The sequence below is a fragment of the Rhinolophus ferrumequinum genome (assembly GCF_004115265.2).
Source record: "Rhinolophus ferrumequinum isolate MPI-CBG mRhiFer1 chromosome 5 unlocalized genomic scaffold, mRhiFer1_v1.p scaffold_110_arrow_ctg1, whole genome shotgun sequence".
NCBI classification, from domain to species: domain Eukaryota; kingdom Metazoa; phylum Chordata; class Mammalia; order Chiroptera; family Rhinolophidae; genus Rhinolophus; species Rhinolophus ferrumequinum.
Genome location: NW_022680355.1, coordinates 6647475 through 6671983, shown reverse-complemented (window position 1 = coordinate 6671983; position 24509 = coordinate 6647475). Strand labels below are relative to the sequence as shown.

The 24509-nt window shown below is 35.4% G+C and overlaps 1 protein-coding gene across 18 annotated transcripts in view; it reads right to left on the bottom strand.

The window, feature by feature from the left end:
* The window catches only part of MLLT10 (MLLT10 histone lysine methyltransferase DOT1L cofactor), a 191690-nt gene that overhangs the window by 83090 nt on the left and 84091 nt on the right, over window positions 1-24509 (bottom strand). For 15 of the 18 annotated variants that reach the window (XM_033100635.1, XM_033100632.1, XM_033100631.1 and 12 more), the window contains 4 exons: window positions 20087-20190; window positions 18579-18672; window positions 16228-16323; window positions 1914-2009 (listed from right to left, as the gene is read on the bottom strand). In XM_033100635.1, coding sequence (XP_032956526.1) covers window positions 1914-2009; window positions 16228-16323; window positions 18579-18672; window positions 20087-20190 — 390 coding nt within the window. The remainder of the gene's footprint in view (window positions 1-1913; window positions 2010-16227; window positions 16324-18578; window positions 18673-20086; window positions 20191-24509) is intronic. The other 3 variants (XM_033100638.1, XM_033100639.1, XM_033100646.1) reach the window with 1 other exon arrangement.

The following is a 24509-nucleotide window of genomic DNA, read 5'->3' as shown; positions in this document are numbered from 1 at the left end:
AAGGGTTAAAAATTAGTCACAGAAAAAGTGCAAGTGAAAATTTTAAGACCGATAGAGTGAAGTTTAGTAAAGAAATAACTAAAAGGGAATTTTGTATTAAGAATGGCAAATGCAAGGTTCAAAAATGTGCAATCAAGACTGGCTAGGTACTAAAGGTATTTGAAAGCTGAAGTAGTAAAGTTGCCTGATCTGCAATTTAAATGTGGTCTAGTAACATGAACTATGGGTTCTAAAAGAAGCCCTGCAGCTCAGAGTAACACTCAGCCTTGCATTCCCTGACCTATTCCTGTTTCCACCAACAGAAGGTAAACGAGTGTGGGGAACCGACAATAAAATGACACTGTCTTACCATCTATGTACCTATCCCTTTCAAACACTCAAGGCCTCACCACATTATTTGTCTTTAATCTACCAGAGCTAATCTGATTATGACATTACCCCTGTTTAAATCAGTTGGTAAGAGGCGATCAGATTCTGAAACGTGGAAAGCACAGCAGAGTAAAAGGCGTATGCACATGTACATACTTGTACATGTAAATATATGTAAGTCATCCTGGGATAATACAGAACCCTGGTCTTGTGTGATACAACAAGAAATGTATCCTGAGATAAGGGTTACAAATGTCCAGGGCAACAGACTATGAATAACATTCGTATTATTAGCCTGTAAAATATGAATCAATGCAGTCTAATGAAATTCACTAAAAGGTAGGCTGATTTTAATAGATGAGGAGAACAAAAGGAAATTCCAGGAAAATACTCAATTATATATAAATATTTAGCATATGATGAGGAAGGGATTCCAAATCAGCAGGGAAAGAATTAAATTCTTTAATAACGGTACTAGAAAAACTGGTTAATAATTTGGAGGCAAGTATCTCATACAAAATAAAACAAATCCAGATGGATTATTTTAAAGACTTAAAATAATCTAAGAAACTAAAAAAAGTATTTAAAAAATCTTTGTCTAATTTTAAGGAAGGAAAGACTTTTCGAAGTATAGAAACAAAGTAAAAAATAAGAAAGGGAAAAGGCAGGTTTAGCTTTTCAAATTTATACTTCTACATCAATTTTAAAACCATTAAAATGTATTCATTCAGAGTCTAATCGCCTCTCACCACCTCCAAGTTACCCCCATCTCTCTCTGGATTGTTGCAATAACCTTCTAATGGCCTTCCTGCTGTCATTCTTGACTCTCTCCAGTTTATCCACAAGGAAGCAGCCAGAGGTCCTTACAAAACCTAAGTCAGACCGTGTTACGTCTCAGTTCAGAACTTCCAATGGCTCACTTTTCACTCAAACTAAAAAACAAAGCCCTTCCACTGGCTCACACAGCGCTGTGTGATTGGCCCCTCCCTCGCCTGGCCTCCTGTACTTACTGTCCCAGGCACCTGTCCCTGGCTCCACTTGTTTTCACATCACATTAACCAGGTGATAATAACCTTCATAATATTTAACATTTACTAAGTAATACTTACTGTGACCCAGACATTGTTCTAATTGCTTTACATACATTATCTCATTCAATTCCAATCATTATTTCCCCTACTTTAGATGATGAAATTCAGTTACAAAGAGGTTAATTAACTGTCTAAAAGCTCAGTAAGTGGTGAAGCCAGAATTCAAAATCACAGGTGGACGGATGAAGCCTACCCCACAACCCAAATTCTAACCTCAGTGATGCTTCCCACTGGTTATCTTTACTTAACATTCTTCAGAAGTAAGTACAGAATAAACAGAAGGTAGATTAAAAACTACCTTTTATGTAAATGGGCATATCGAAGTGCTTGATGTAGGTTAGAGAGGATGGAAAAGTTAGAGGAACCAGGACACCACGAATGATAACACTTCTGAAAGGTAAAACTCAGCACATAATTGATTATATAAAACAAAATATGGCACTTAAAACTTACTTTTTCTGTAGTAACAGTTAAGGAAGGAACCAATGCAGGTGATGGTTCTGGTTGTTTCTTGTGTTTTTGTTTGTGTTTATCCTTTTCTTTATATTTCTAAAAAATGAATAGAAGTAAAATTCAATTTAACTCATAACAAGTATATACGTTATACACACAAATACACACACATACGCACACGATAAAGATGACATTCATTTATAATTGTGCTTGGAATCTAAAATGTTAACAAATACTTGTCAAAAAATCACTTATAATCATATTTGATATGTAAACAATACTAGTCTTGTACTTACATTATAGCATTACTATATATATTAATATATTTTGAAATACAAAGTAATACTAGTTAAGTTATTTTAAAGTGACTTTAGCTCCCTCATCCTTGAACAACATAAAATAATGTAAAAAATATGAAGCCTGTAATCGTTTCCTACATTTATTTGACAAGCTATATATTTTTTCTCATTAAAAATACAAAATACTTTTGTGTACATTTTATAAATAGCACTTTAAAAGCACTACCACATCAGAATAGCATCAGATTCTCTATCATCATGCCTTGAATTCTATGGCTCACAAACTAGAAACCAGGGCAAGAAATTCTCTCCCCTAGGTTGACTCAGAAAATAGACGATTTAGTTATCACTAACAAAAATAATTTAAAGTTATGGTGTGCTTCACTTTTGAAGTCCTAAAACTGATAAACTGAATTTAAGAAGGAATTCAATTGAATGAGAAATTACATATTAGGAGCCAAACTTTATTTAATGTCTTAAAATTTCAACCAACTTGTTCTCAATTGTTTGAATCAATAGGTAAGAATTAGTATTGGGTGTGAAATTTGCTACTATTTAAAGAGTTAATTCAACTTATTTATTTCTCATAGTACTTAAAACTAACCATTCAGAACACTTCTGTTCAATGTGTGAAAGATTAGTATCATTGACCCTGCCCTAAAAGAGGTTACATACCAGCAAAATAAAAAGTTAAGGATAGATGTTTTACTATAAAACACAAGTACTGCCACTTTTTGCCTTTAATTCCTGATACAATTACATAACACATTTCTTGACTGCAATGTTAATACTTTAGCAACAAAGAATGTAAGACACCACAATAACAGTTTTTATTCGACTTTTAAAGTAAACTTTCTTCCTCTGAAGTTATTTTAATTGTGACTGATCATAATGACCACTAAGGAATCATGTCTCTATTTCTTCGTAATAGGATGTCACTGCTCCTCCCATCATAACATGTCGTCTTCTCCTCTCCCACGAATTGGGTTAGCCTTGGGACTGCTTTGGCCAAGAGGATGTAGCAGAAGGGATGCTGTGCCAAGTTCAGGAGCCTAGAGCTTTAAGAAGTCCTGTACAGCGTCCACCTTTGCTCGCTTGGGTCCCAGCCATCATGTGAAGAATCAGTTCACACTCTCCTGATAGGCCAAGTAGAGAAGACCGGAGGTACCCCAGCCTCCAGCCAGCACCATCTATGCCCAGACATGTTAACAAGACAGTCCTGGACCACCCAGCCAGCCACGGCTGAATGTAATCTCATGAAAAAACACTTTGATATCATGTGGTAAAAAGATGAATTGTTTCTGCTGGTTCTGCCTGTTACAAGCCACTAAAAAGTTGTGGGGTGGGGTGGTTTCTCAAGCAACAGTAGATAACCAAATCAGGACTAGAATGGGAGTTAAAGAAAGTACAAATTAAAAGTAACACACATTAGTTTTCTTTTTGCATACACCAAAATAATAAATATAGTTATACCATCTAATTTATAAATATGAGATTCAAGTGACCCTGGTCGATAAGTTCTATTATCAATATTTTTCTCCCATACAGACAACAAAGCAGCCTTTCTATCTTCGTATTCTACTTCCCATACTGGGCTATATTCGTATAAGAGCTGGGATAATAGTGAATGACCCTGAAAACAATAAGGTAAACAAAGTCTAAAAACTTGGAAAACCCCTGAAGAGTAAAAGGTATATGCACATGTACATGTGTGAGAATGTAAATATATGCAAGTGATCACAGAATAATACAGAACCCTAGTCTTGTGTGATACATCAAGAAATGTATCCTGATATGAGGGTTGCAAATGTTCAGGAGAACAGACTATGAATCAATTACATTCATATTATCGGCCTGTAAAATATGAATCAAAGCAATCTAATGACATTCACTGAAGAGGCTTATTTTAACAGATGAGTAGAATAAAAGGAAATTCCAGGAAAAGATTCAATTACATGTAAATATTTAGCATATGATAAAGAAGGGATTCCAAGTCATCAGGGAAAGACTAAAATTATTTAATAATTGTATTAGAAAAAACTGATTAGTAATTTGGGGGAAAGTATCTTATACAAAATAAAATCCAGATGCATTATTTTAGAGTTAAATAAAAATTACAATAATCTAAGAGGCTGGAAGAAAATATTTTTAAAATCTTTATCTAACTTTAAGGAAAGATAGGCTTTTTAAGTGTTAAAACAAAGTAAAAAATCAGAAAGGGAAAAGGCAGGTGTGGGGGCCCAGATCAAGTCACCCCAAGATGTACCTCGTGGTATGTATATGTTTTGAGCTAAAGGTAACATTAACCTAGGGCTCAAAGAGAGAGTTCTGACCCTCCCTTAACTACCCAGAACTTGAATTATCAGGAGCCTTGCCCATAGCAACGTATTATCAGAGATCACCTCTTTTGACCTATCTGTAGTGCAGGGTAAACTTCTATTTACTAAACATCTGCTCTTACCATCCTGCAATAACCCTCTGAAGCTCCCAAGGCACCTTACCTCATCCCTAGTTCAGAAGGTCTCATATACCCATTTCCCTTTCTATCTCTGAACCTCTTGTTCATGTGGGGTCTGTGACTCTCATGCATAAGGGTTCCCATACATATGTATGTATTAAACTTGGTTATTTTCTCTTGCTAATCTATCTTATATCTATTTGATTATTAGACCAGCAAAAGAACTTTGGGAGCAGAGGAAAGTTTCTTCTTCCCCCACAAGTTTATTCAAGAAATTACCTAACTTATACTAACGCCAATGTCTAAACAGTCTCCCAAGCATGAGCAAAAAAACTGTATGGCAGAGACTACAGCACAAAATAAACAATATAAAGAGTATAACATGCCTAAGAAATAAAAATCTCAACCTATGAGTAAATATAACTCAGCATAAAGTTATTTCTCAAAACCGCCCCATGCTAAATAAAACTTAATTTGAACATAAGTTCAAACAAAGCTCAAGAACAAGATGATAAACAGAAAAGGGTAAAAAAAACCAAAAACAACAAACCAAACTAAACAAACAAAAAAACTCGGGGAATGCAAACCAAAGTAATTTAAAAGCTAAAACAGAATCAGTAAATAAAGTAGAAAAAAACAAGAAAAGAATATAAAAATACTGCTAAAAGAAAGGCATGAAATAATCACTGATACAAATGAAAAACAGCAGACATTAAAGCAGTTACAGAGGAACTAATGCTACAGAAAACAAAGATAACCAAACATAAGGATAACTTGTGTCCTTCAAGTAGAGAATCCATTGAATGGGGCACAGATTTATTCAAATGTAAACGCGCACAAAATAAAAACTGAAAAAAAACAGTCTGAAAAATTCTGTTACAAATGTTTAACAGCAAGACTTATTGTAGTTCAACTTAGGAGAATGCAAAAAGGGAAAATATGAGTGTGTGTGGGAAGAGGGATTGCCCTTAGTCCTCTCCATAGCAATATTCCAAGCCCATTGATTAAATTCTTAGGTGAAAGAAAAGTGTAACCCAATGATACTATAAACAGCCAAGATATAGTTCAAAAATTAAGGCAAGAGGAAAACACTTTCCATTATGAAAAAAACTCCAAAGAACATATTCTTGAAAAAAGTTATTTGATAATAAAATTGAACCAATTTAAGAGATGAAATAAAGAACTTCTATGGAGAGGCTGTGGTTAAAGGGACTGGAAACAACAGGGATTTAAATTCAATACAGAATACCTAAAAAATTCTGAGGATTATGTTTATACAAGATAATATCACAGGCCTGAAAAATATAACATAAATGTCTTGAAAAACAAACAAACAAATTGGCTAGCAGGGAATGAGAGGAGCACGGGGGTACTATTGGCCTTTCATAGCAGGAGCTCAGTGCAGCTTTCAAAGCATGTAGTTAAAACAAAACTTAACACAGTTTGCCATCAAACAGTAACTGCACATAAATTCCTTCCTCGTAGACAAAGTCCCTGGTTTTCCTTGGCTAATCACACTCTCATATCCTCACAAAGTGGCCATATACTCCAGCCCAGAGGTGAACATGGGTGTATCTAAGTCAATTAATAAATCTATTATCCTTAGCTTTAGGTCTGGGATACATTTGGGTCAGGATAATAAAATACAAAGGGAAATTTTCTGTTCTCTTTCTTAAAAAGGTACTCCCTTCCTGCTTTTAGATGCTTAAATGTTAAGCCATGACCCCTAGAACAACTATAGTGACCTGGCAGCCATACCGAGAAAAGCCAAGAGAACCTCCAAGGACAACAATGCCCTACTATTGTTGAATTGGCTATTGTTAAATTAACCACTCTAAGAAAAGCCTCGCCTCTGAACTCGGGCAAAACAAATTTCCTATTGCTTTAGCAATATTCTGTTACAGCTAGAAGCATCTAAACTGGGAAGACAGCCTTAACCTCTTAATGTTTTTTGTTTGTTTTATAGTCTCCATTATTAAACTTGAAGATATATTTAAAGAAATCATCTCTTGTGGTAAGGAAATTATATTTAAGTTCAATATTGTTATCTATTTTATTTCATTTCTTTTTTTTTCTACATAGCCAAGTAAATCTGACTTCAATATTTTTCAAAAATTAATAGCATTACATCTTTTTTTAAATTTTATTGGGGAATATTGGGGGACAATGTGTTTCTCCAGGGCCCATCAGCTCCAAGTCGTTGTCCTTCAATCTTGCTGTGAAGGACACAGCTCAGCTCCAAGTCCAGTCGCTGTTTTCAATCTTTAGTTGCAGGGGGTGCTGCCCACCATCCCATGCGGGAATCGAACCGGCAACCTTGTTGTTGAGAGGTCCCGCTCTAACCAACTGAGCCATCTGGCCACCCCGCATTATATCATTTTAACAAGGTAATTTTTATTGCTCAAACCATTCTTTGTATCTCTGCATAGAAAAAACATCTGGAATGTCTATTTAGTAGTAGTGTTGATGGCTATTTCTACCTACTGGATTCTGAAGTGGGTTTTTAAAAAATTAAGTTGTATTTTTAAAAATGATCTGCCTTGGAGAGACAACCAAGATGGTGCAGTAGGTAAACCCTGTGTTTACCATCTCTCACAATCACACCAAATTACAACTAACCTACAAAACAACCATTACTGAGAATCGCCTAAAATCAAGCTGAACTGAAGCCTTTCAACTAAGGTCTTGCAGAAGCCACCTCCAGACTGGTAGGAGGGGCAGAGACGTGGAACGGGCTGGTCCCACACCAGTGTGTGACCATTAAACATCAGGAGGGCTATTTCAGCTGTGGGGATCCCCCATCCGCTAAAAGAGGGAGAGATCTCAGCCCCATTCCAGCACAGGGTTCCAGTGCCGGGGAGAAAAGTCCCCATGATCTCTGGTTGTGAAAACCAGCGGAGACTATGACTGAGTGAAGACAGTGCAGCTGCACTCACAGGTGCTCCTCTTAAAGGGACTGTGCGTGGACTTACCCACCAGAGGAATCACTCACTCTGAGCTCCAGCGCTGGGGCAGCAGCTGAAAAGGTAGCAGGGACATACGGGGAGAGAACTGAGTTGTATGGCTTGGGATGGGTGCTGGAGAGGCAGCTTTCTCCTGGACCAAGGAGCTGGCAGAGGCCATTGTTTCTTTGTTGAGCCGTCCCCCTTCCCTTCGTTCCAACACAGGCAGCCGCGACTTCTGAGTCTCTGCCTTTCGTTCGCCCAGCCCTGGTGATTGAAGACCTGGTCCTGCTCCACTTTCAGGCACACCCAGGCTGCTTCCAGTGGCTTTTCAAGCAGACCACCTGCCTTGGCTAAAGCTGCAGACTATCCTAGGGTCTCTCCAATGTTCGTGGAAACCACACAAGCAGCATCTGGCTTGAGCGTGTCCTGTACCTCTGGCTGAGCAGCCCTACGCCAGCACTAGTGGCAGCCGGCCTCGGTTCATGACTTGGCCTCTCAAAGGAGCTTCGAAGCACAGCATGGGAGGCCGACATCTGCGGATTTCTTTCTGGCTCCCGCTGGGTAGCCCTGGGTGGGGCACCGGCTGTGGCTAAAGTAGACCTAAGCGGATCCCTTCCAAGGTGGTCCTGGGACTGGCGCCCCCAGAGGCCAGCTTCAAAATGAGGTGGAGCATCACCCAGTCACCTCCAAATACAACATATCCACGGGGCGGATTGGGCAGGCACCAGAGTCCTGCTGGGGCAGATCCTGCTCTGTAGGGTCAGCCCCTGCACAACAACTCTTCCACTGTAGTCAAGGCCAGTCTTCACAACCAGTGAGCCCAAGGGTCAGTCCCTCCCATTGATGTGCAATTATCAACCAAGGTTCAACTATAAAAGGAGGGCGCACACAACCCACACAAAGGACATACCTGGAGTGCGTGGCTCAGGTGACCAGAAAGACTGCACCACTGAACCCCACAGCACACCTACTACATAAGGCCACTCTACTAAAACCAGAAGACATAGCAGCCCTACCTAATACATAGAAACAAACACAGGGAGGCAGCCAAAATGCAGACACAAAGAAACATGTCCCAAATAAAAGAACAAAGCTCCAGAAAAAGAACTAAGTGAAACGGAGATAAGCAATCTATCAGATGCAGAGTTCCAAACACTGGTTATAAGAATGCTCAGTGATCTCAGGGAGAACTTCAACAGAGAGATAGGAAGCATAAAAATGGAGATGAAAAGCATAAAAAAGAATGAGTCAGAAATAAAGGATACAATAATGGAAATTAAGAATATATTACAGGGAATCAACAGTAGAGTAGATGAAGCAGAGGATCCAATCAGCGATGCAGAAGATAAGGTAGCAGAAAACACCCAAGCAGAACAGCAAAAAAAAAAAAAAATAGAATCCAAAAAATTGAGGAGAGTTTAAGGGGCCTCCGGGACAACAACAAGCATACCAACATCCACATTATAGGGGTACTAGAAAGAGAAGAGAGAAAGCAAGAAACTGAAAATCTATTTGAAGAAGAAATGACAGAAAACTTCCCTAACCTGGTGAAGGAAACAGACATTCAAGCCCAGGAAGCGCAGTGAGTCCCAAACAAGATGAACCCAAAGAGGCCAATACCAAGACACATCATAATGCCAAAGGTTAAATACAAAGAGAAAATCTTAAAAGCAGTAAGAGAAAAGCAGTTAGTGACCTACAAGGGAGCCCACATAAGACCGGCAGCTGATTTCTCAACAGAAACTTTGCAGGTAAGAAGGGAGTGGCAGGAAATATTCCAAGTGATGAAAAGCAATGACATACAACCAAGATTGTTCTCCCCAACAAGGCTGTCATTTAGAATTGAAGGACAGATAAGGAGCTTCCCAGACAAGAAAAAGCTGAAGGAGTTCATCACCACAAAGCCAGTATTACAAGGAATCTTACAGGGACTTCTTTAAGATGGGAGGGGGTTAAGGATGGGTGAAAGGGGAAGGGATTAAGAAGTATAATACAAATTGGTTGTTATACAGTAGTGATGGTGATGTAGGGTATAGCGTAAGGAATATAGTCAACAATATTGTAATAACTAGGTATGGTGCCAGATAGGTACCAGCTCTATCAGGGTGATATAGATGGGAATGGGGTTCGGGGCAGGGTGAAAAAGGTGAAGGCATTAAGAAGTACAGTATGGGGAATATAACCAACAATGTCGTAAAGATGGTGTAAGGTGCTAGATGGGCACAGGACTTATCAGGGGGATCACGTCATAGACCGTGTAAATGTCTGACCACTGCGCTCTACACCTGAAGAGCTGAAGTAGAATAATATTGAATGTCAACTATAACTAAATATATAGGTATATATAGTCACGGGATGTAGAGTACAACATAAGGAAGACAATCGATGGTATTGTAACAGATATATAAGATGTCGGAGGGGTAAACTTGAGGGGTGGGTTATCACTTTATGAGGGGTTTAAATACCTTACGTTGCTTTATACACCTGAAACTAATAAAAATAATGAAAAAGCCTTTAAAAGATAAAACAATAAAACCAAAAACCCCTTCCCCATACCATGGAACTGGGACAACTATTGGGGTTTCTGTCTGAATCTGTGTCCCCAAATTTAAATTCTTTGATTCCCCAAATATGCTTGTTACTCTCCTTTCTGCTTTTTAATTCCAAGTTAACAAATCCAAAGGACATACATTTATCCTTATATTACTTGACCATTCATATGCATCTAAAACTGCTGAGCACTGACCTTCCTTCTTGAAATATTCACTTCTCCTGGATTCCAAAATACCAGCCTCTCCTAATTTCCTTCTTTATATATTGCTACTTCTTGATTCCCTCTGTAGACTGGCCCCTTCCCCATTATGAAGAAATATGAAAGGGAAAAAGGGAGAGAAGCCCTAACTTTCCATAGAATGCCAACTAATGGATGTACGCGTATAATGAATGATAGAATTAGAAAATCACTTTGTGTCAAACACTATTTACTTCAGGTAAAATCTTCAATGAATGCTAAGGCTTGTGGGTGAAAATGTGGTAAGACACAGAATATTTGCCCAATTTTCAGGGTGTGGCAACCAGATTTCAAGATAGTTCCCAATGACCTCTGCCCCTGGGTGGTATCCACCCAGAATAAACAGGCTGCACTACGTAACCAATAGAATATAGCAAAAATGGTGAGTCTTAAAAGTGGTTAAAATGGCAAACAACATTTTATATATATTTTACCACCAGTAAGTAATTTATATTTAAAAAAGGCATTCAACTAGGGGAAAAAAGACAGTATGTGACATCTAAGGCTGTCACAAAAAATATTGCAGCTTTCACCCTGCTCACTTTAGGAAAAGGTAGGTACCATGTCACAAGGATACTCAAGCAGGCCTATGGAAAGGTCCAGGCAGGAAGAAACTGAGGTTCTTGCTCAGCCAGCACCAACTTGCCAGCCATGTGAATAAGCCATCTCAGAAGCACATCCTCTAGACTTAGTCAAGTCTTCAAATGACTATAGATAGTCTGGCCAAAATTTTGACTGCAATCTGATGACAAACCGAGCTACAAATACCTAGTTAAATCCAAATTCCTGATCTACAAAAAATATGAGACAATAAACACTATAGTTTTAAGCCGCTAAATTTGAGGGTAAATTGTTACGCTGCAATAGTAGGTACTGATCCAGATTTTGTTATGAGGAATAGGATGCTACCATAACAACAAAATAAGAAAACTAAAAATATGGAAGTTGCTTGGAATTAGATGGTGGGCAGAAGCTGGAAGAACTTTCAAATTACTGTGTTTCCCCAAAAGTAAGACCAGGTCTCATATTAAGTTTTGCTCCAAAAGACGCATTAGGGCTTATGTTCAGGGTATATCATCCTGAAAAATCATGCTAGGGCTTATTTTCCAGTTAGGTCTTATTTTCGGGGAAACACAGTATGAGTGATGCCTAATAAGCACTGAAAAGACTGTTACTAGAAACCTTAACGGCCTTTCAGGAAGCTGCAATGGCAAGTTTAAAAAAAAAAATGTTTAAAAAAAAAGTAATTGAAAATTAGACACAATGGGATTTATAGATGATGTAATACAGAATTCTACACCTGAAATCTATGTAATTTTACTAACAATTGTCACCCCAATAAATTAAAAAAAAGAAATTAAAAAAACAAATTAGAGGAAAGGGAGTTCTCTTTTTATATAGTAACTGAAAATTTACCGACATTGTTGCCTATGGTGACATAGAAAATAGAAAATGTATTTAATGAATTGTATGATTTAACTGAGGAGATTTTCTAGGTAATATGTTGAAGGTATAGTCTGATTTTTTGCTATTTATAGTAAAAAACAGGAATATAGAGGAATAAACTAAATTAGAACTCTTGACAAAAAGGAACCAAGGTTTGCTAGTTTCGAAAATTCCCAATCTCTGCAGAGAGCACATAATGCTAACAGTAAGGAATGGTTTTCAATGAAAAATCTAAGCCACTGTCAGAAAATCATTGTATAAAGAATAAAACAAGGGTGTGTGACTGTAAAATCCATTGTTAAGATCTAAGGTAGTGCCTCAGAGAAACTGAAATAGGGGTTCAGAGATGTCAAGGTCATGAAAGACAAAGAATGAGGAACTATTCCACACCAGAAAAACTGAAGAGACATGACAACAACTAAACACAATGTGTGATCCTGGATTGAATTCTGGACCAGTAAAAGTTTCCCCCTTTCAGTATAGAGGACATTAATGGGTGAAATTTGAAAACGATCTACAGATTAGCTAATAGTTCTATAAAAATGTTAATTTACTGATTTTGATAATTATACTGTAATAATGCAGGGCTTTAAACATATTGAGTAAAACTACACACTCAAGTACTCAGGCTAAAGAGCATTACATTTGTAATTTACTCTCTCTAATGGTTAGAAAAAGATGGGGGGTGCCGAAAGAGAGAGATGGAAAGACAGCAAGAGGGTAGAGAGGATATGATAAAGCTAACAAAATAAAATGTTAACGTTTGGGGAATCTGGGTGAATGGTGAAGAGAAATAATGTGTAGTATTTTGTAAATCTTCTAAAAGTCTAAAATTATTAATCCTTCTCACTGGCTGCCCAACGCCCCAGGATGAAGACTAAAACTAGCATTACTTATAAAACTCCTCATGAAAGGCCCCTTCTTAACGAAATAGTCTCATCTCATATCACTCTTCAGTTCACCAAACACACACCCCAGACATTTTACATCAGTTGTTATTCCTGAAAATCCCTGCATTTCTTAACAATCTGCACATGTCACGGCTTAAAGCTTTAACTTAAGTGGAAGATTTCCAAAAGGAAAGTACACAAAAAAGGGAAGGGGATGACAGGTAACTCTCAATGTTGAAAACTTTCAAAAAGATACAGAGAAATAATGACAACTCTGTGACTGAGAGTTTTATTGCTTTGAGGGACACAGAAGTAGCCAATTCTCTTTCAAGAGATGAGTTGTCCTAAACAAAAGGGAAGTCCAGTCAATCCCTGAGATTCACTATACCTTAACAGTATTCATATCAGTAATAGCTCTTTTATCTGTTGCCAGCTATTAATAATAGAATGAAACTAACGGCAAGTAAGGGGGGGTGGGGGGGGAACAAATCCTTCTAGCTATAGTAGGGGACGGATGGGTTTCTGGCATACTTACTTGGAGTTAAGCGCATTTCCATATAATACGTTGTCACCAATGGTAACTCCGCGGCTACAAAGTGTTATATTAGGTTGGTATAAAAGTAATTACGGTTTAAAAGGTTAATAACTGCAAAAACTGTAATTACTTTTGCACCAACCCAATAAGAATAGTATTATACTTGTGATACATTACGGATTACTTAGCAATGAAGAGTGGGAAGAGGATGAGTCTAAGGATCAAATGAATTGGAACAAGATTACCTCAATGAAATAAATAACCACTGATATGTCTAAATAATGACCTACAACTCAGCTTTTTAAAGAAATCCTTTCCGAACTGGGAGCCTCCCAATACAACCACATTACCATAGATGATACGCTTCTCCATTTCCTACCCTTGCCCACATCTCACTCTATGGCAGTGCTTCTGTAAACATAAGGATACTAAGGCATAAAATAAAATTCTATTATATAATAAACATTAACTAACATTAACAGTTTTATAAGATATTCTTCTTAAATAATTCATGATCCAAACTGTTTCATAATTGAATTAATCTCCTCCTATACATATGGCTGTTAATTCATGTACTTCAGATATGTGCTTTGTTTCTTTTAAAAATATATGCCAATTTTTCCATTTATATAGGAACTTATTCAAAGTCGTATTTCACCATTAACTTTTCTTCTCTCCTTGCTGGCATTTCACAGTGACTATCTAACCACTATTAATATATCTTGGGCCACACAGAAACTCTCTGAAAAGCAAAAGGCTATGATTTTTTTATTTTCTTTTAATTGTATAAAAAGTTAACTTATTGATTCATTTTTTTAAGTAAGTGATTTGGATAAGACAATATTTAGTATTAAATATTCCTTATCATCACTTATGGTTTAATAAATGGTATTTTAAAATATGTGCCAGAATGAAGGCAGATAAAAGAATTCAGGAGAGTCCCTGTAATATATCTTATGAACAATATCATCAAAATGTAGCTCGTAATATATAGTATTTTAAAATAATAAAATATGAATGAATTATGAATGCTACCTTTCAATGCAACATTTTATAACACGATAAGCATATTTTCGAGACAACCCTACTGGATGTTAAAATATTAAAAGAGGCAAGGAGGAGAGAAAAATAGTCTATAACACCCAATCTTTTCAGCTACATTATCACTTAACATCATACCATAATAAAGAAAGTCCCTTCCCAAATATTACAAAGGCAATCAAACAAGTCTAACAGTAATAATAAATTTATAGTATGTTACCTCACAGCCTTTACAGATTATCATAAAATCTCAGTTATTACAAAATAAAATGCACATATGGATTTTAAGTTTGACAACAAAATCAAGTTGTATTAAAGTTATATATGCTAAAAATAAGATTCAGATAGTATTACATACAATGAAAAGACTGTCAACAGCTAAAATTTAAAGCTAAACAAGTCTAATTAAATACACTGTTTTATAATCTAGTATTCAACAACTGCAAAGAAAACCATAAAATAAAAAATCTAGTTCATTCTTAGAGCAAAACAAAGATTAATAAATAAAGTCCTCAGCACTGGTATTTATTAACACTTACTACATTTAATAACTATCCTTTAAAAAATAACATGACAGGGCATATATTAAGATAAAAATGATCATACAGTGAACACTTCTTTAAACAAGATAATGCTCACGAAATGGCAGAACAGAAGAACATCATTGGTAAGAATTCCCTCTTCACAATTTATGAGCCCTACCTAAGAATCCATTGTTCACAGATTAAAAGGCTTACATAAAATCTCACGGTGCTTCTTACTAAAACCGCTAATTAAACCAAATCTGCCATTTTTCCATCGGCAATCCAAACAACAGTCAGCAAGACAGAACCCTACTATTGTCACCATCACAAAACCACCTCATTAAAGAAGTCAATATGAATACGTACACTTGCTGCCTAAGACCTACAAAAAATTATACAAAACCAACCAGTGCTCTCAAGGTGACTATAAAGTTTTAATTATTATTTTACTCATAACTGGGAAATTAATCTCAAAATTAAAAACATGAGCTTTTAAAATGTTTTACCTTGAAAAAAGGCACAAACATAAATTAAACCAAATTAGTTTTTAAATAACATTAGCATTTCAATCACCTTCCCAGATCCTACGTATTTACGAACATGAAAATGTTAGGCAATTTAGTTTTTAACACAATCTATAGAAATATTTTCCAAACTGATTTATAGAAACTGTTTAAGAATAATATTCTTTTCCAATTGAGCGTGTCCCTTGTAGCCTCACTTTGTTAAAAACAATTCATAGTAATCCTTTTCCTATGTTGGTAATATGTCCTGTAAATGATTCTACTTACTATTAGTTTACTAAAAATTACACATATCCTTTAAAATATGTAAAAATGTAAGCAGAAACAGGTAAGTCAGAAGAAGAAAGATTAGTATTAGGCAAGCTTTTAGTGTTTTAATTAAAAGACAAAATATTCTCAAACAAATGGTATGATATTTGGCCATTAAAAAAATAATAAACCACTGAGAGAGAAAAAAACAGTCAAGAATATAAGAACTTCCAAATTGTTCTATTATAAAGAAAAAAAGCTGAAGAGATTTTTACTTACATGTGAAGTAATCAGTTAATTATATAGCAACAAACTATTATTGCTGAAGTCACCTAAAGATTTCACAAGATGACCACAGTTACACATGCAAGAAATCCCTCTCATGTTTTCAATCAAGTTGTATTTCAAACTTTCAGTTGAAATTAATATAGCCATATTCACAAATACGGCATTATTTTAGACCTACTCTTTGACTTAATACTCTTTTATAAGTTAAAAATTTTCAGTATTTCAAAGTCTCCATACAGCTATCAAGAACTTAACTTCATCTAAAAAAGAAAAATATCTATTAAGTCGATGTGCTACATATTTAGCAACAACAAATCCACTTACTTTTTTCTCTTTCTCATGATGTTTATCCTGAGAGTGAGAGGAAGAATCACTTAAACTTTGATCATATGACCTATTAGATCCCCGTTTGCTCTTTTTCTAAAAAAGAAAATATATATACATATATGTATATGTATATAAAACTTTTTAAATAATCTTTCTGTTAGGCTTAAACGAATTCAAGTGTAAAGTATTTAAAAATGTTTAGCGAAGTAAAAAAAAAAAAAGCCTCACTATTTTAAACTATATAATCCAGTTTAGACACCATCCATATATAATCTATTGCATTATAAAGAAAAAAAATCTAACCCTAAGTTAAACATTAATGCCATATTTTTGTACATTAAAATGTATGCAGATAGACTATATTTTCAAACAAGCAGTAGCTTATTTGTCACTTTATCACAAAACCACCTCGTTAAAAATATCAACTGTAATTTTCAATGTCTAGTTTAAAAAAGAAGTTTCAACCCAAATAGAGAATGCCATGTTGAAGAAGGATGCCAAGACTAGAAGAAAAGAAAATATTTGAAGAGTTACTTTATGCCACTAGGAAAAGCAAGAAGCCTTTAAATTTCATACAGTATTAAGGTATACAGTTTTCTAAAAACTTGTTTCTGCAGTTAAGAAAAAAAGAAAATGTCAGTGTTAGATCCATGCATTTTTCAAAGCATTACTAAAAGTACTACACATTTCTGTTTAAAATACTTACACAATTTCATAATCAAGTATGATGGTGAGAGTTATTTAAGGTGTTTAAAACTTGGTGGTACCATAATTAATTAAATAGATAAAAATGACTATAAAAGATGCTCAAGTTCCATGTAAATGCAGAGCTTATACAATCTTATTAAATTACTAAAGAGACCTTTCTTCCCCAACTAGCAAGTGGGAGAACAGCATGTCAATAACTAGCAATGAAAAAATTCTGTTTACGCAAACTTCAAAATCCATTTTAATTATTTCTACATTTTATCTGTATCATCTCTCATTGAGAAAATGAAAATTCGAATACGCTTTTAACATCTAAGTAGTAAAATATCTCAAAATTTTTCTTAAAACACTTCAATAATATACTGTCAATCATTAAAATAAATCAGTCTTCAATATCAAACAATATATACACAAACTCCTAAGTATTTTATATGCATGAATCAGAATATTGGAGTTACACGCTCCATAAATCCAATCTTTCAAGAAAAAGGAGCCCCTAATGATATTATTTATTGTTTTAAAAAGGAAGGAAGGAAAGAAAGAAGGGAGGGAGGGAAGATAAAAGAGGAAAGCCCCACTCACAAAGGAACCGTAACAATAAAAAACAATAAAAATTTTTTAAAGATACTAAAAAGAAAACAAAGCCTTGAACTTGCAGTATACAAATCTGATTGTTATCAATGACAAGTGAGAAATAGACACTTGAGACATTAAGAAATATTGATCCTTCAAAGAAATATGGACACAAAATATATAACAGTGAATCAAGTATTACTAACTCACTCAACCCATGCTAACTGTGCAACTTACCCATGCCACTGTGTAACAGTAGACTGACCAAATCTAAAATATTCCCAAGGTTGTATTTAAATACCGTGTTTCTCCGAAAATAAGACATAAATGGACAATCAGCTCTACTGCATCTTTTGGAGCAAAAATTAATATAAGACCCGGTATTACATTATATTACATTATATATTATATTATATTAGACCCGGTCTTATATAAGACCCGATGTTATGGTATGTTATGTTATATTAATTATATAACACTGGGTCTTGTATTATAGCAAAATAAGACTGGGTCTCATATCAATTTTTGCTCCAAAAGACGCATTAGAGCTGATTGTCTGGCTAGGTCTTATTTTCAGGGAAACATTGTAAACTTCTCTCAAGATCTTTAACAAGTTACAAAACAGTCTTATTTTACTTTTACTACCGACTAGTAAATAAAAATATAAATAAATAAATAAGGGGTAATAGTAATAAAGCAAAAACATGAGAAACAAATGACAGAGAATCTCAAAATATATGGTCAAATGTCAAAAAACAAATTAACTGAAAATAGTGTTGAATTTACAGAGGTTTTTAAACATTTGTTTTTTTCTACTAAATGTATACCAACATTTACTATTTACTAATATATATTCTAAATTACAACATTTTAGAATATTCACCTTTATAAATGAACTGAAGCAAAGTAAAAATCTTTAAAAATTACTAGATCTTTTAATCCCCACAAAGAAAATGCTAAGCAAACTTACGCAAAAACCAAACAAAAAGGAATAGCTATTATGCCTTTTTTATAAGAGTCACCTCTATTGTCAAAACTAATCACTTATTTTAATATTAATTTCTTACCAGCTTACTAAAATGGTATTTACAGTAGCCACAGTATTGGACGTTATCTGCGCCATTACCTTCTTCTTCACAAAGTAGTCCAGCAAACTGAGCACTGAAAATAAACGCCAAGTATGTCAATTAAATTTCAATCCACAGCATACATACTATAAATAAATCAAATTCACTTCCAAGCATGTAAGGTAGACCTCCTAAGAGAAAAGGGGAATATAAAAGGCTTTATTCTGGCTGTAACCAGGCACATTTTACTCCAACCTGCGATTGATAACATTTTTAAAAGTTATATTTATAATTTAATATAAACTTTTCATTCATCTGTAACAAGGATGAAGATTTATACATGTTTTACATCACAAAAGAGACTGAATTTCTTTAAGAAATCCCCCACCCCAATAATTAACACTTCATTTTACTTTTTCAATCTGTACAAGAGGTACAAATGGAAAGGTCAGGCCTCTAAAGGGCTGAAATGACATGTAATAGTGTTTGCCCATGGATGCAGATTGCATCCTGTTAGAAGGAAAATGCTTCAAGTCATAGCACAGTACAGTGGACAAGAAAAACAAGTTATGTTTTTCAGTCAAAAATAATGGAAGAAATGGAATTGAAACCTAAAGTTATGATAGTCATGTTTTTTAAAAACTAAGTGCTAAAATAAAGTTAGTCATCTTCTCAATGTGACCTTCCACTTTTAACATTCCAAAATTACAGTATTAGTATATATCTCATACCCCCCCAAAAAGGACTTTCATCTTTGGAAAATTAAGTACAGTATAAAGAGAATTTATAAAAACCAAAAATCTTTTCTATTCCCCAAGTGGGGACTTCATAAATCCACACAGTAAGAGTTCAAGAAATAAAGCACATGTCTATATTGACTGTTACATATAGACTGATTCTTTTTTTGTTTTGTATTCTCAAGAAACAAACATTTATTCACAGAGTTTTGGAATCAAAGATATAGACTGATTCTTAAAATTAGTAAGTAAATGGATTATTCCCAGATTTTTATTTTGAGCTATTGTCTATTATGTTGTATTTTTTTAGGATAATTTTTGCTCTTGAAATTTTATGCTGAAAAATATCTAAGTAACTTTATAAGAAGTTGCCACTACAATACTAAGATTGATGATTCCCTGCCCCTTGAAACAGAGACAATGACGAAACACTATCATTCATTATATCCTTACTAATATTTCAGGCACTACACTAAATTTACTGACATCAGCTCCTTTAATTCTAATAAGAAATCAAAGTGTAGGTAACCAACACCAATATTTTAAACAAAATGAAACTAAATTAAAAACATTAGAACCAGGGTCCACCTACTGAAAATTCACTCTGGTAAGTACGTTCAATTATTGGAATTATCTTTATTACAAGTAAGTAAATCTAAACATATAAACTATCCCAATAAAATTTACTGTAAATAATATTTGGGTACCTAAGTCTTTAATTTACAAGATATCCCCAGTTTTAGTTCTATATAATGATGGAAACAAACTTACCATGTCACATGGAAAGCCTGTCTACATCCGTGTTTATTACATGTCATGCAAGCACCAGTGGCCGCTTTGCTTTCTCTTCCTTGTTCATCACAAATGTAGCAAGTCTTAGGGTAGAGAAATGAAAAGAAAAAAATGAAACAAACCTTGCAAGTGCTTTACAGGAATATGAATTTTACACTTATCTTCAGAAGTCATGATCAGATTTACTATCTAACCTACTGTGTTTCCCCGAAAATAAGACCTAGCTGGACCATCAGCTCTAATGTGTCTTTTGGAGCAAAAATTAATGTAAGACCAGGTATGATATGATATATGATATGATATGACATGATGTTATATTATATTATATAAGACCCAGTCTTATATTCAAATAAGACCCACTATATTATATTAATTAAATTATATATATTATATATCATGTCATATTATATACTGACCTGATCTTATATTATATTACAATAAGACCGGGTCTTATATTAATTTTTGGTCCAAAAGACACATTAGAGCTGACGCTGTAACTAGGTCTTATTTTCAGGTAAACACGGTAGTTTATTTCAAAACACGAATTTGCTTTTTTTCTGATAGTAATCAAATTTTTACAAACATGAAAACATAAACAAGGACATACGAGTATAAATAGACCTAGTAGGATTTCAGGAAGGCACTCTCTTCCGTAGACTCAAAAACCTGGTAAGATGAGAAGAATCTTCACAGGCACTGAGGCCAGGGGCCAGGAGACAGCCCAGCACACCTTGGTCTAAAAATCTCCTCACCAATATACAACTGATTCTTGTAACAAGGGTGTAAAAGAGGTTTTTTGTCTTTTCTTTCTTCTGGAAGTAAGCATATCTAAGGGAGTTTGATACAGGGAGCTGAGAGCTAAAAGATGAGTGAGTCCTATGTGAATGAGCAAGGTCTAGGCCATTCCAACTGTCCACAAGAATCCCCAGTGGCCAGCTCATTCAGCCCTCCGCACCTGACAGACTACACCTGAAAGAGGAAGACACTTTAGACGAGGAGATGCTCCTAAGAGGTATTGGCCAATGAACGTTCCCAGCAACTTTAACATCTATCTGGGTCCTTTTCCCAGAGAAAATAGCTGATAGTTAGTAGTACCACCTTTCATGAAAGACTTAAATTACATAAATGGCAATCTACAAGTATCAGTGTATGATGAATAAAATTAATAGCTGACTAGAAGTTTACAAAAATTAATGTTTGTCTACATATAATCAGGTGATACACTTCTAAAAAGAAACCTATTTCTGAAGGTCTAACCTAGCCAGTTTCAATAGGAACACATGAATTTTTAAATCTAGAAAGATTTCTCCCACTATGCACTGTGTTACCAACTAACACCATTCAACAGTGTTTACCCAAAAAAACCTAATATCTAGTCAGGTAACTGGATTTCAACTCCTCTGTTGAAAGTAAGAGACTGAAATGAATTACAAAATTATTTTATACCTATAAAAAAGTAAAATCACAAATCATAACAAATCCAACCTAGACACACTGAATAAGAGCACCTTTAACTATTCAAATGACAAGAAGAGAATGTCAAACAATTACAATGAAATTGTAAGAATATCTCAAGGAATACCTCAGTGACTTCCAAAGTGCTGACAGTCAAAAGACACCATCATTTGACCATTCAATAAAACTAAAAATGACAATGGATATTTATTATAAAAATAAAGAGGAGGTAGGACTCCCAGACTACTGGAATGGCAGAGGAAAGAGCTCCCTGGATCTTCTCCTTAGTGAATCAGTCATTTAACAAGTGAAAACAATTTAAAAGTCTCTAAAAATTGTCTTAAAGACAAGCAACAAATAGAGCAAATTTTATTCAAGAATATCTACTAAATCTCAATAAGAACAGTGAGTGGGTCTGTTAAATTTGAGCTATAATCTGCTCCCATCACCACCACCACCCCCCACACACATATACACCCAGCTCCCTTTGAGGGAAATTCCCCTCTGGGTGGGTATTGTCAAGAAAATGAGGGCTCCCTCTCCCCCAGCTCTTAGTCCATGGCTGTAGTTTTACCCTCGGAGGGCCAGGTCTCCAGTGATCTTTCTCCCCCTCCTCCTCCCACTCACAGACTCCCACCCGAACAACAAGCCCAGAATCCTGGGGCCCTGTCATCCTTTCCCCAGCTTGCTAGTAGAATGGAAGTTCCAGGCCGGGAGAGACAGGTAGCCAGGGGCTACAATACCCTTCCCTCCTCCTAGCACCCTGTCAGAGTACTGGTGTCACTTCTGGAGAAGCAGGGTGCTGTCCCCATCCCCAGCTCCAGAGCAGTAGCACAGAGGTTCTACCCAGGTGGGCCTGAAAAACAAACAGCTCAGCAGCTCTGCCTGAGAGGCTTTATTTGGAATAGGGCTTGGAGAAGTTCATGCCTAAGGGTGCTGTCAAAAACACTTTGGTGGTGAACAATTAAGACAGGACTGGGAGCTCCAAGACACTAGTAGAAACAAGCAAAGCGGCAGGCCAGCCAGAAGATTAACAGAGAGAACCAGAGAAAGACAGCAAATAAGGGTGCTCCTAGGATCACACTTCTCTCTGGAGGTCCAGAAGGCTATGTACAAGAACTAGGTTGTACCCAATAAAGAGAAATCAAAGTGGGATTTGGGGCATTCTCTAAAGCCATACACAATGCCATCAACCAACAAGGCTCCATGGGCTTCAGTACAACCTATGATCAAAAACTGGCTGAACAATAAGCTGTTCTGACCCAGGGGCAACTCCTAAGAATCCTGACTTGAAAATAAAATCACACTTATACCTGATGGTCTGAAAGACTGTGCATGCTCAAGGCTGCACACTCTCAGAAACAACTCAAGAGAACCTTGGATGATCTTCCTGGAAAATAATCTCTAAGTCACATATACATCAAGTGGCAAAGGATTAAAATCTAACTAGCTAAAGGGGTAAAATCTTTGACTAATATGTGGGTTTTGTTGACTCAAAGGCAAACTAAGAAGTCAGGCTTAAAAGCAAAAGAAAAGACATTAGAAAAGGGCCATCTGAGGCTATATACATTGTTGGGAAAACAGACATCAGAGAACTATTGCAACCAAGTCATTAAACAAATAAATGAGCAAACAACAATAAAACTCACAAGGGGAAGGAAGAATCAGAGTGGCTATGTTATCTAAAATGTCTGTTTTGAATAAAAAAATTATAAGACATGCAAAGACACAGGAAAGTGTGACCCATACGCAAGAAGAAGAAAAAATGTTGGCATTCGAAACTGTCTTTGAGGGGGGGCTCAGATGTTAGACTTAGGAGACCAACCAAAAACGAATTCTGGAGTTTAAAGGGGCTCAACAGATTTGAGCTGGCAGTAGGGGGGGAAAAATCAACAAACTTAAAAAAAGAGGATCAATACTAAAGAACAGATTTTTTTAGATTATACTACCTAAAGAACAGTTTCAGAGAAATGTGGGACACCATTAAGTGCACCAACATATATATAGTAAGAAAACCAGGAATGGGAAAAAGGGATAGAAATCATACTAAAAAATGATGGCTGAGAACTTCCCAAAATTGATAAAAAATCCAAAAAGGTCAACAAACACCAAACAGGATAAACACAAAGAGATCCACAGTCAAAATGATGAAAGCCAAAAATAAAGAGAAAATCCTGAAAACAACATGAGAAAAATGGCTCATCACATGCATGGAAACCACAATAAAATTAACACCTGAGGTCTCACCAGAAACAATGGAGTACAGGAGGCAGGGAAAAAACATATTCAAAATGCTAAAAAAACAAAACTATCAACCAAGAATCCCATATCCAGCAAAAGTATATTGCAAAAATAAAGGTGAAATAAAGATATTCTCAGACAAACAAAAACTGAGATACTTTGTTGCTCCAAACCTGACTAATAAGAAATACTAAAGGAAATTCTTTAGGCTAAAATCAAGTGACACTAGACAGTTACTGCAATACACACACACACACACACACACACACACACACACACACACAGAGCTCCGGTCAATTATACCTCAGTAAAGCTGAAATTTTAGAAAAATAAATAAAATAGACGAATTAAAAACACACACAAAGAGCCTCTGACAAAGGTAATTATTTAGGAGATGATAAAAAACCATGTGATTAGATACTTCTCTCTCATTCTTCTCTTAATTTAAAAAGCAATTGCATAAAATAATGTCCATAAACTTTATTGTTGGGACTATAACATACAGAATGTAATATATTTGACAATGACAACACAATGAAATAAAGCTATATTGGAGTAAGGAAATAACACCATATGATAACTTGAACCCACAGGAAGAAATGAATAGAAACAAAAACGGTAGATAGGATCTAAATAAATAAATAAACAAACAAACAAATAAATAAATCTTAGCATCTTTAAAAGAAATAAGATTACATAAAGCAAT